General features: G+C 39.8%; 1 protein-coding gene across 8 annotated transcripts in view; it reads left to right on the forward strand.

Annotated features, from left to right (window-relative positions):
• Positions 1-13,048, forward strand: part of UBAP2 (ubiquitin associated protein 2) — an 81,719-nt gene extending 68,671 nt beyond the window's left edge. For 3 of the 8 annotated variants that reach the window (XM_026083715.1, XM_026083716.1, XM_026083717.1), the window contains 6 exons: positions 2,109-2,292; positions 4,794-4,860; positions 6,205-6,400; positions 7,686-7,777; positions 8,660-8,710; positions 11,172-13,046. In XM_026083715.1, coding sequence (XP_025939500.1) covers positions 2,109-2,292; positions 4,794-4,860; positions 6,205-6,400; positions 7,686-7,777; positions 8,660-8,710; positions 11,172-11,213 — 632 coding nt within the window. In that variant the 3' untranslated portion in view covers positions 11,214-13,046. Of the gene's footprint in view, positions 1-2,108; positions 2,293-4,793; positions 4,861-6,204; positions 6,401-7,685; positions 7,778-8,659; positions 8,711-9,385; positions 9,410-11,171 lie in introns of those variants that run through there. The other 5 variants (XM_026083712.1, XM_026083719.1, XM_026083713.1 and 2 more) reach the window with 4 other exon arrangements.
• The last annotated feature ends 11 nt before the right edge of the window (positions 13,049-13,059 follow it).

Raw genomic sequence — 13,059 nt, forward strand, 5'->3', positions numbered from 1 at the left:
GTTTTTGCTCTTCTGGCCTTTACGTGCGGCTTTATGGAAGTTTTCAGGGCAGCAGTGTGAATTAATATCTTTTATAATTCCCACACTTCAATTTTAAATCTGTCCTCCTCTTAAACATCTCCTCAGTTGTATCAGGAGTGGGGCAGCTTTCTTTTTTTATTTATACTTATGAGTAGAAAGGACTTGAGTATTCAAACCTGTAAACATTGTTTTTTCTTAGCACCAACTTCTGTTAACTTACCTCTTAAAAGAGATTGTAATATATAAGACAGCTTTCAAATGGAAAACTTTCTTACTCTCAAGTACAGAATTAATAAATGAGGTGTTGAAATTCACTACAGGACTTACCTTTTTGCTATGGAAAACGAATTTCCAAGAATTCCTAATATTTTTGTAGTTACTTTGTAAGAGCTGCATTATTGGTCCCTTCTTCTATGCCAGTTCTCTTTTGACTTCTGTTTTTTTCCTGTATTTCAAGCCTGTAAGCTGGAATCCACCTTCTTCCCTGTGTCTGTTTCACACATCCAAGCTATTTTGAACCTTCTCTTTTTACCATTTAAAAGTACTGACCTTTATCCTTCTGTATGTGCTGCTAATAGCCTTAGTTAATAATATTTTTCATCTCTCATCTTTGCTGTTGTTGTTCTTTAATATCCAGATCTCATCCTCTCTAAAACTTGTCATTCACAGTATGACTGTTGTTATTATACTTCTGACCATCCTATTTCTCTCCTTTTTTATTTTTTATTTTTTATTGTACTTCATGCCCAGGCATCTTATAAAGTCTCTTAATGAAGACGATGATTCGTTCCCCTAAGTAGGGGACATCTACTTTGACTTTAAGAAGTGAACGAATCAGCCCTGGTCTAAATATATTGAGAGTTGTAAATGTCATTTATTTATTTATTTTTAAATGAATGTTGCCAGGAAGTATGAGGTGATTTAGTTGTCTCCTTCATAACCGTGCTTTTACTTTTGTCACTTTTATTTCCTTCTCTGTTCTGTCACCCTCGTGCCTATTGCCAAGGCTGAGAACTCTTGATTTCTTTTTGCATAGCACCCAATCCAGCAACCTGACTTGGGACATTTAGGGAGAAAACTATAACAATAATGTGAACAGTGATGCTTAACTTTCAAGCGTGTATTTGGCTTTTGGTGAGCGTTTTAAGTTGGCTACTTTTATCCCCACAAGCATACAAGTTAATGGTTGAGCCCTTGGGTAGTGATCTCTGGTATTGTATGAAAGCATGGTCCAGCAGAAGGCAGGGCTAAACTCACTTCTTGAGTTTTATTGGTGAGCGAGTGTTTCTAATTCTGTGTTCTTCAGAGGACAAAAGAAAATAGTATAGGAACAGCAGGGGAATTATCCTGGGCGGTAGAGTGTTTCAGTGTCTTATTAAAAGATAGTCATCCTCTGGAAACGTACTTTTATCGTAAATTGATTCTACCGTATTTAGGCCAAAAATGTAATTTCAATGTTAAGCATTTCTTGCTGTCGAAGTCAAGTAAAGTAAGTCAGTATTTGACAACTCTTTGGCCATTAAAAGTGCTTAATGCTGTATTTGATGTGGCCTTTTACTGCAGCTTGTGTTATTCTATACCTTTGACTCAGTGCTCCAAACTGGTAAGTTTTATGTGCCCTTGTACTCCAGCGATGCAAATTTCAGACTTGAAAAGTGCTGCATAAGTGGAAGAGAAGAAGCAGAGGTATAGGCAAAAGTAGGTTTGTGCAGTGCCTTKCAGACTGCAGTAATTTGCTTTTGTGGAAGGGGACTGGAATCAAACGCAAGGAATTTTAAAATGTGGATGGAATTGTGGGGAAAAGCTAGTAATCAAATAGAGGTGAAGTGCAGAAGACTGTAGTTTACTACATATGTACCAGTGAAAATCATAAATCTGTTGTAGGTGACAGGCTTAAAGGGAAAAATTGATAGTTCTGTTGCCATCTGAATTTTCTTTGATAGCCAGACTGCATGATACTGTTACTGGTTCTCAACCATCAGGTTTTTGTAAACCAAGTGGAGAATACTAGTGTGTTCCTGAATCCAGCTTGGGATGTTAGGTATGCTGGAATTCATCTCTGAATGCCTTTTTCTAACTTGTTGCAGCTACTTCATCAGTTCCAGCGTCTAAGACAGAGCCCTCTCCCTCACTACCTTCTGCTGGTTCTCTGCCTAGCGTGGTCTCCACTACTGCTTCGCTTCTGCCTTCAGCATCGCAGCACTCGGCAACGTTGCCCAGCTTGCCTCAGTCCAGCGATTTGGCCAGCAGCTCGCTCTCCCAGTTAAGCAGGTACAGTAGGAGTTGTGGTAAGCTGAAAGGAGCTGAATTTTGGGGAAAGGGCAAATGCAAGGGTGACTGTGTATGGGGGCTGTCAGWCAACAGGGTCCCCTTTTCTGTCATTAACTTAAATTAGGAGAGGTCTTTAAAGAGACCAGGGTGTTTCTGGCTGTGAAGTGTGAGCCCTGGGCTGGCTCTTAATGATGCAGCAGCTGCTGCCCTCAGATTTTCATGGTGTATAAACAACTTTGTGTTTCAAAGGGCTCCTGCTTCGGTTTTATGCAGGTTAGGTTTTTTTTTGTTTTTTTTTCCCCTACTTTGTCCGCAGTGCCTGCTGTTTGTTCAGTACTGTAGATTTGAAATTGTTCCTTAACAGTTTACTTTCTGGCTAATTTTAAGCATTGTAGTTTCATTCGTGTTTGTATTTCTTAAAATTAAAAACCGAAATGTTTCCATAGGGACAATGTGTGGATTTTTCTTTTTCTAAGACATTTCCTTAGGACACTTCCAAATAGCAGATTGTTGCTCTTGGAAGTGCATTCAGCACAGCTTAGCTCATTTACATCATCCGTTTGTTTTTTAGTGCCTGTTAGTGAGCTCTGTCCTCAGGCATGTGACATCCTGAGGCTATACTGGTTGGTTAAGTTTTTAACACTGACCTTTGTGCTGTATTTGGGTATCCCAAGAAATTAATGGGATATCACAGGTTTTTCTCTGTTTCCCAACTGGGGCATGGTTGATTCCCCTTTATACCACAAGTGTTTTCTGTTGAATGGAATTGCGAATGTGTCAAATAATGAGGATTATTCCATTCACATTAGAAACATCATCTCTCTGCATTTCCATTTTTTGAAAAACTTTGTATATTGGTAGAAATTTTGTTTGGAGGGTTGATGCTGTGGGGCAGATGCTGACTGACGTGAAAAGATGATGCCTGAATTCCAAGCATGTCTGACTGTTGTGCTGACAGCTCTTATCTGAGTCTCTACTATAGGTCAGTTAATGAATTAAGGTCTCTTAGAAGAGGGTTATGTGGGTGAGGGAATGTTTTAGAACTCCGTGCTGGACTAAACCATTTCTTTGCTTGCTGCCTGAAGTGGTATCATCCTGATTCCTGCAGATGGGGAACAGTTTTAAAGACTCAGAGTGAAATGAATCTGTGAAACTTGTAAGACTTGCACTGGTCCCTCACCTTGACCAGATGACAAAAGTGTCCGCCCTTAAATTAGGGCATATCATTTAGTCTGAAGCTTTGTTATAAACCCTGCTGTATTTTCTTATGGCTATTTCCATGGAAAATACTAAAATATTTGTTGTGTTCAAGATCTCTCTTGCTTCTGATTCACATGAGAAGGGGCTTGTTGAACACCAAACCATAAATATTTTGAAGTGAACGTGCAAATACATGAATGGTTACAGTACGGTTCTAAGTCATTGTGTGATGGTTGGCTTTGTTCAGTGTTTATTTTTTTATTCTGTATTGTACTATGAAGACTGTTTTTGACATTGAAGGTAAGGTATAACTTTCATCAATGTAAATATTTAAGAACGTTTCAGTCATCTTCCAAGGAGACATTTAATGGTCTTCGGATTATAGATGAATGTTGGTGCTGCTGTTACTGCCTCAAGTTTACAGGCCTGCTCAGCTAGGGAAAAAGGTAGTGCTAAGACTAGATTTGCTTCCTAAAACTAAGTTGTCTGAGGATGTCTTTCAGCAGTGGATTCTTTATTTTGGCATTTTACAGTGTACGTATAAAACTGAACTGGTTGTTCTGATTCGTGTTTTAAATGAGGAAATGGCTTTTGGGGAGTGTGACCGTATGAACTGGGCTTGATTAAATTGCCAGATTCTGTAGTAACCTAATTTTCCTGCTTTCACAGATGATCTTTATTTGCTGTTTGTTCTAATCTTTGTCTTTCGAGAGAGTGTTGGGGCTGTTGGCAGGCTTATGGGGCAAATACCCTATTGTTTTAATTAGTTGAACAAATATTATGCAGATTAAATTATCAGAAACACCATAGTGAGCCAAACCAAAGCACTGCCTCACCTAGTACTTGTCTCCAGTGGCAGCCAGTAACAGTTGCTCAGGGAAAGAATGAGAAACAAGTCATGTGTCGTGTGAACCTTCTTCTGGTATACTCTTCTGGTTTTGGACATTAAATGTCCAAATTTGGACATTAAATTACACATTACTGTGTAATTCCTGAAGCAACTATTGATTTTCTAAAAATGCAGTAAACATAAATAGGAATGAGTAGTGTTTTAGATTTTTGTCACAATGTTTCTTGCAATGTTGTCAGACATTAGCATGTTATCATGCTCCTTTGGCAGACCATATTCATTTCATGTTGTAATTAATGGTTGACTATGTACTTTAAATTTTTTCACTAAGCAGTAGGTAGTAAGAAATTGGTTAAAGGAGAAATTGTCCATATATTTTATATATGCATTTAAGATATAAGTTGGGTCTAGGATAAATTAATTGTACTAATTCTTTACAATTTCTTTCTAGCTCCCTTTCCAATCATCAGAGCAGCCTCTCCCCTGCCTCAGTGTTGTCTTCAAGCACATCACATGCAGTAAGTCCTGTTTGCATTTCAACAGATGTTTGGCATGTAGTCAGTTTATCTGATGGTTAAAACCTTCTCTTAATGTTCCTTGTGTCCCAGTACACCAAGAACTGAGACAAGAGCTTTATCTCAGGGGAGAAGGAAGGCTGCCAGCCCTCTAGTGGCAAAAAGATTGTCTTTGCTACTTGTGATTTGTACTTGATCAAGAATAACTGTTACAGAGATTTGCCTGTTGCACAATTGCAGAGGAAATTTCCATTCCAGGCAGGAGGACAGAGTAAAGAAAGAATTTCTTGTAGCAAGTGTATTAAAAATAATCTTTAAAAATGGCTCTCTGAAACTGCTCCAAAATATGGAGTGTTAGCAGTCTTTACTGAAGATGTTAGCTGGCAAAGTACAGGTGATGGCATGATACATGTAATGACAAATGCCTCTTAACAGATGATTTTAGAATTTACCACATGGTATTGCTGTCCCCTGCGTATTCAATGCATTTGAGATAACAAGACAAATGGTATTGAATAGGGTGCTCTAGATGAGGTTGCACAAATTTAAATGAGACACACACTGCCTGGTGGTTCTGTGATGGGATACCTCTGTACAAACCCAGTTGGAGCATACAGATAAGTTACTGCGAGCATGGCTTTTCTTTATATCTGTATTTCAGTTTGTAATGCTTCGTCCCTACTGGGTATATATTTTGAAAATTCACTTAATCCAAATATCCTTCTTTCCTGCGGTCAGAGTTGTTTTGGCTCCTGTGCGTTGATGATACTGTTTTGCAAGTGTGATTAGCTTACAGTTAAGGCACTGTGTTGTGCTGGATTCAATCCAGGAACTCCTTTATACTCGCATGTTCCTGTAATATATCTGGTCTGTGTTTCAGTTTACCACGTTGATCCTGTTATAGGACATTGCAGTTTTAATCTTTTAATTTCCACAAATGTCTTGAGGAAATCTTGATAGCAGTGTCCTATTTTCTTCTTGAAACGAATACTGTCTTTTGGAAGAACACAGGAGTTTATTTAAAATAGCAAGTACTGGCTTAAAGGAGTATGCAACCAAAGGGCAAGAAATAATGCAGTAGAGGGACATTTGAGTTACTGTGATATAATTTTGTGATGGATATAGCTGTTTGAATTTAACTCTCAGTAATAGTTTTCTTTGAACACTTAAGAGAAAAAATTGCAAGCATGCAACTTAGTTGCTTGCCTGATATGCAGATAATGCATATAATATTGCACATTCTCTTGCATGTGCTGCTGTTATTTAAAAGGTTGTTTGTTTTTTCCCAGCATCTTCCGCTGTGGTTTATTTGCTCTGTGATCCTCATTCTTTTTGTCTCCTTTCTAGCACACTAGTGTTGAGAACACAACTTCGCTCCAGCCCTCAACAACCTTTTCAACTGCTTCAACCTCAGCCACTAGCACCACCTCTTCGGTTGTCAGCATGGCAAGCAGTATGAACACTACAAACAGCCTTGGCCTGAGCGTTACCAGTGTGTCTATACCAGCTGCTACTACACGGGCAGCTCCCTTAGTGTCTTCAGGTTCGCAATATTAACAGATCACGTGGATAGAGGACTTCAGTCTGCAGGGCTGTCAGTTGAGCATCTCACCAGCAATAACTACGCTAAGAAATCCAGTCTTGACTAGCATTTTCAGCACGCTTTATTTGCTGGCTTATAAAATAAAGTTGCCTGCTTTTGTGTATTTGAAATATTTGTTAGGGTGTTATGCAGCATTTATATAGCGCATTCCATCCCCAAAGAGCTTTGTAAATAGACATGAGAGCAACTCTGACTTAGTAAGTTTTGGACTAGTAGATTTGTCCAGTTTGTATTCTAGGTTGTGATCAGCTCTTGGTGTGAGTTCACATTTGCTTTAATTTCAGTCTTCTCTGTGACTTGAATTCATTTGACAGTATCAAAATACACTGCAGTGTCCTCGTTATCATATGTCACATCCCTACTGCCACATTTACAGAAGGGAAAAAGGTATCTGATGTCTGGGTCATGCCACAGCAAATACCACTTTTGAAAAGGATATCCACAGAGAAAGAAGGTGGCGAGGCTTCTTGCACTGAAGTGGGAACAATGCTAAATTGCCCTGTTGCTTATCTAATCAACTTAAACTGCTAAAAGAAAATCCTGTGGGGGAAAGTAATGATTTAAATATTAAGATCGAACACAAGGATTTCCTCTTTTCCCCTTCCCACGTTTTGTAAATGAAGCATCTGATGACTGGCCAGACAAAGTGCATTTTTACCCTTCTGCTTCCTAGCACTGCTTCATGGACGCAATTGAAACTGCCTCGATCTTCTCTTTGCTTTTTCCAGCTGCAATAAGTCACCCACAGAAAGTATGCTGACAACATTTAGTGCTTTCTGTTGATGGGGACAAGGGAGGAATGTGTGGACAGAGCAGAAAATTAAAGCAGAGAATTTGCTGTCTTAGCTTGAGCACAATACCTAAATTTTACCTTCAAGAGAGGACCAAGGAAAGGAGAAGTTCCTGTAATTCTTGTAATCCTCTCAGATGAAATTAACTACAAAATCACACTGTTCTCTGATGGGACTGTTGTTTTCAGTCTGAAGTAATCTGTGCTTTCCCTTACTTGAGGTATGGTTAAACTCCTCAGGCCGTTTTAAGCATTTTCATTAACTAACACTAAATTCTTCTGTGCGACTCTGCTCTTTAGAAGCTGTGATAATGCAGCTGTCAGGCTCATGAGCTCTGTTGTCTCAAGGCTGAAGCCTTTTTTTTTTTTTTCTTCTTTCTTTTTTTCCCCTCTTCCCTTAAAGGCTTGTTAAGTGTCTGTATTTTGGTTCTACAGGCAAAGCTCCCCCAAACCTGCCCCAAGGTGTACCACCCTTGTTGCATAACCAGTATATTGTGGGACCTGGAGGACTTCTGCCTGCCTACCCAGTAAGCAATTTAATTGTACCTGTCCTTAATTACTTAACCCTTGCTGCAAGTAGGCCCTCCAGACCTGCTGCTGTCTATGCCGAGGCATTTGTGTTGGCCCATGTTGCATCTGGATTCCCTGTTCCAGGTGTTGAAGAGTACACAAAATACATTCAGTGGCAGTTTACTGTTGATAGCGAATTTCAAAACAGGCTTGATTTGGCTGCTGTTGAAGCTGAACATGTGTTTTGCTATGGTTTTCAATGGAATCAGGTTTTAGGTCCTTTTAGTCAAATTAGAATCATTCAGGTTTGTCTTACTGGAATAGATTTATTGTAGTAGTGCTTGAAATGTGCTGTGCATCCTGTCTGTCTACTTTGAAAGATTACACATAGCTTCTTGATATCTGACCAGGTTCAATATCTTTTTATTTACCTGTTTTCTGAATCAGAAGCTTTATTCTAATGTTTTTCTTCGTGTATCACACTGAATGTGAGGGATAACTATGGGCTGCTTTGTGGCCTTCTCACTAAATCTTAAATCATCATATTCTTGGAAGCAGTGATTGCATTAAAGAGTGCTATTGCATTTACTCCCAGATCTGAATGCCCTGAAGATTTTTACTAGTTGGTGAATGACACATCTGTGAAAGCAGTATTGAAGACCGGATGGTTAAATGCTGTTCAGAGGACTACTGTCACTGAAAAACAATATTAGGATGACAAGCCATTTTAAACTATACTAGCCTTAAAATGCTAATCTGCACCTTGATAGCACAATGTGACATACAGCTTTGCACCTTCAAAATGGGCTGGGCCTAGATCAAGCTCAGTTTAAAGCCCCAAATTAGTCTTTGTTAGAGAAAAGTGTTATAATGATGTTGTATTTTTATCTGTCTTTAAGCAGATTTATGGTTATGATGATCTCCAGATGCTTCAGTCCAGGCTGCCAATGGTAAGTAAATGGCTTGGCTTTTTCATTTTAAACAAGGTATCTTCAGAGTTCGCCCTCTGTGCAACACAAATTTGATGGTGATTGTATACTCTGTTTGGTTGAATATCCACAAACAGAGTTTCTCTCGGTGGTGTAAATTTAAGAATGATTGTTGCCACCTGTGTTTGTCCATCCTGCAAATTCTGTAAACAGAAGTAAAAGCATACTTTCTGCTGTTGAGTGGAGAAATTTTTATCTGGATTGTCGCAGCAATATGAAATCTTTTCAAACATCTTTGAAATCTGAGTGTGGGCTCTTCCTCTTAGCAAGGAGTGGGGTTGAACAGCAAGGCATAGTATGCAAATTGGCAGCCAGTAAGTGCATCTGACAGGTTTTGGAGACTCCCTTTCCATATACATCATGGTAAAAAAATCATCAGCAGGTGAGCTACAGGGGGAGAGTATACTGAGTTTTCTTCCTTGCCTGAATCCAGAATAGGAATTGTATGTGAAAATGTCAAATGGAACAAAGGGATGTCCCAGACAAAATCCTGTCTGGTTGCTCAGCCTGGGGAAGAGGGGAAAAAAAGAACTGGAGGTGAGGGGGAAGAGAGAGCACATCCATGAAGGTCTTAACCTGCTGAAGGCATAATTCTTGGAAGAATTATCTACTAAAACGAATGGGATTTTCTTTCAGAGAGGTTGATAAGTAACGACATATTGGCAGTTCTTCTGGGGCCGGGCGAGACGATGCAGGCTGGGCAGGCTTCTGAAGGTGGTGAACAAATAACTGCTGGTGGAGGTGGCGTGGTACCACATCGTAAAACCACAATGCACAGATGAATTCAGACAACTTAGGAGGGGAATGTTTTCTAGGATATCCTGCACGTCCTAGAAACACAGAAGGTTTGGGAAGTGTGCCACTGGCTAAAGGGCGTAGGGCTAGAGTGATATGTAAAATACTGGGCCATCCTTGGGAAGGCAGGGCTGTAACTTTATGGTTACGTTGGTAGGAGATGAAGCATTTTCTGGCAAGGCTGCTCAGCTTTTATCAGCCTGCGTTTTGCATCTGTTAGCTGAATTCTGTGCTGTCTTCCAGGCAGGCGAGCTTGGTACCTGTAGCTATCTCACAGGACCTTGCCAGCAGCCCATGCTACTTTGGTTCTGAGGGTGCAGGAATTGGTGATTATGGAGGTTATTTACAGGTGGTGATAGTAAATGGAGAAAAAAACAAGTGGGCAACTCTTAATCTAAATCTAATACAGCAAAGCACATGGAGAAAAGAAATTTGTTAATTGCCTATCCATTTAGGTCCAAGAGTTAAGGATGAACAAGAGGAAATGGAAGGATTCATATTTAAACATGTATGTGATATTTCTAAAACTTGCTGAGGAGATTTATTTTTCTTGGAATATTAAATTCATTGTAGTCAATTAATAAAATAAAAGAGTAGTAGGCACATGGAAGTGGTAGCCTGTAGCCTTCTAATTGGCTTTGCCTATTCTAAACTCTCTGGGAGCTCGAAGTTGAATGATTTTGAGTATTGCTTTATAATTGTTCCAATGAAGCAGAGTTTGCCATTCTTGACTGTGTTTATCTACACAATGTTAAATTGTACAGGCGTGATGTTTTTTAGTAGTGTTCCTTAACTCTTCCCTCTAAGATGCTGTGGGGAAAAGGCATTGTTATTGTGAAATACTAAGTCAGTCAGTCAGACTGGAGTTATCATATATCAGTGCTGCATCATGCTGGAATTTAAAAATATTATATGATGGTTTCTGAATTCAGATGTGATATACACCAAATAGGAATTCTCCGTTTAACTTCATTTGAAAATGAGGAATTATTCTGTGGACTAAAAATCAAAGGAAGAATAGGCAAAAATAATAATGATGTAGCTAGGGTTGAAACTCTTCAAGTTACAAGAAATGATCAAGTTAGAAGAAATGATGTAGCTAGGGTCAACTCTTCAAGTTGGAAGAAAAAATTAAGATGAAAAATGTGGTTGATAACTGATAATGAATTAATGCTAAACTAAAATTTTTTTTTGGTACAAAGTAAAAACAGCTATTGAAATGCATTTAAAAAGAAAAAAAAGATGAGAAATAATAGTGGACATAATTCAGAAGCTAAGAATTACAGAAAATAGTGGAAGAAAATAACAGGGCAAAAATTTATTGCCAGAAGAAATAAAAACTGAGACCAAAAATGCAAGCGTTAGGTAATGATAAAAAGATGAAATATTTCATACAAAGAGGAAAAACAAAGCTGTGAAAGAGATACTAATGTTTTGCTTCAGAAGAAGCTTCATGTCTGTATTACAAGATAAAAATGAAAAACTGGCCATTCTGTTATTGGGAAGTTGTCCATATATTTGGTAGATGGTCTTAAATCAGGGTTCCATATAACTGGGATGCAATGACTTGGAAATAAGTGATGAAGAAGCATTGCTGAAAACTTCTTGGGGGTATCTTTTTTCCTAGCGAAGTTCTGAAACCTGCAAAAGTTCCAGAGAGAGCAGATAACTCCATGTTGAAATAAAAGGAAAGACCTGGCTAAATGAAGACACGGCAACTTGATATCAGTTTCGGAAAAGTAATGGATGGCTGAAAAAATACAGCAAAGAGTTACATAAATTGAGATGAAGTTATTAAAAACAAATAAGAGATTCCATGATGAATTAGGGAAATGAGGATATTGGTATTAAAGTTGAACCTCCCCTTCCCCACACACGTATACACCACCCAAAACCTAAACCTACGGACAAAATGTTTGCCTTGATGAACATGAGATAGGGAAACAGGAAAAGCAAGCAAACAGAAAAAAGGACCTACTTTAGGTTAAGATTAAACAAAACAAAAACTACAAATGATAAAAATTATAATGGGTCAATATTCAAAAAAAATGTTAGGAGTAGGTTCTTGGTTCTACACCAGACACTTTCTCCCCCAAAACAGAAAAGTGATGATAACTTTACTGAAAAGAGGAGTATATGAAACATGTCAGGAAGAATTTGTTAAAGACAGGGGGATGAACTGTACTTGGACCATGGGGAAGTGTTGCCTCCTCAGTAAGTGCTGGTGAAGGAGGTGAAGCATGGGAGCGAAGATGTGGGGCATCTTGGCATCTGCCTGGAGCTGTTGGTAGCCAGGAGCATGTTTGTGATGCCCTGCTTGGCCCCCACTCTTCTGTGGGGATTGTTAGGAAGGTTTGTGCCAAGGAGATGGTTGTAGATTTTGCCCATTATTTACACTAAAAGAGGACAGGCAAGGAGATGAAGTGGGGATCTGGGTGCTGTTGGTTTTAGATCTTGACAGGAGGGAAAGGACTTTTGGAAATACAGCAGCAATGAAGAAGAGGGGCGGCCAGCTGATGGGACARTATACGTCCAAAGTAAATTTATTAGGGTTTGGGCAGGCGAAGTACAAGCTCTCTGTGCTCAGGAAGAGGATGTAATCATGTCTTTGTTGACATCTGGAGTTTCTCATGTCTTGAGTTGACAAGGAGAGTAGATCTACCTGTGCATGCGGTGTCTGTGGGAGACTATCAATGAGGCTGCTGTTTCCTAGGAGGGGAGCACTGGCGCTGGCCCAGTGGACCTGCCTGCTGTGGCTTGTGTGGGGTTGACAGGGAGCAAGAGGTTTCCGCTGGAGGATACAGAGTGTGGGCGGAATACTTGGCTGTGACTATTGTGACAGGCTGTGCCTTTTAATAAAGTCACTTTCTTACCAGGGACAACCCAAGTTTCAAACAAAAGATCTTTATTTGTGACAGTAAAAAAAAAAAATACAACTAACAAAATAAATAGAATAATATAAATAAATAGGTGAGTACTTGTTGGGATGAGAGAATTTCCGTTGGTTCTTGACATCCGCTGATACCCTTGGTCAGGGTAGTCCACAGTGCAGAGGACGAGATGCGTCGGTGGGCACGAAAAAGTGCACACCTCCTGAGTGTGTGTGCAGGGTGTGGCAGAAAGCTGCTGAAGTCGAAGAAGGGCCAGTGGGAGCGAGGCCTTGCGCGTGGGATGGCCTAAGCCGCTGTCCCCGTAGAGGAGGTGTCCCAGCGTCATCTGGACACGGAGGCGAGCACCCCAATGTCGTGCGAGCTGTTTGGAGGCGGGAGTTGGCCAAGGTGACGCCTGGCGGCGGCTTCCCCCTGAAATGATGGTGCTATGATTGTGTGAGGCYGGTGACAGCCAAGTTCTTACAAAAGGTCTTTATTTGCCTCGAATAAATAGAAGAATAAATAGAGCAACACAATAATCAGAATAAATAGAATAAGTTAAATAAATAGGTGGGGTGGTTTTGTGGGGCGTGAGGGTCTGGGTAAGTTGCTGGCATCAGCTGTTTCCCTTGGTGGAGGGGAGTC

Source organism: Apteryx rowi, unplaced genomic scaffold (genome assembly GCF_003343035.1).
Source record: "Apteryx rowi isolate R43461 unplaced genomic scaffold, aptRow1 scaffold_612, whole genome shotgun sequence".
Taxonomy (NCBI): domain Eukaryota; kingdom Metazoa; phylum Chordata; class Aves; order Apterygiformes; family Apterygidae; genus Apteryx; species Apteryx rowi.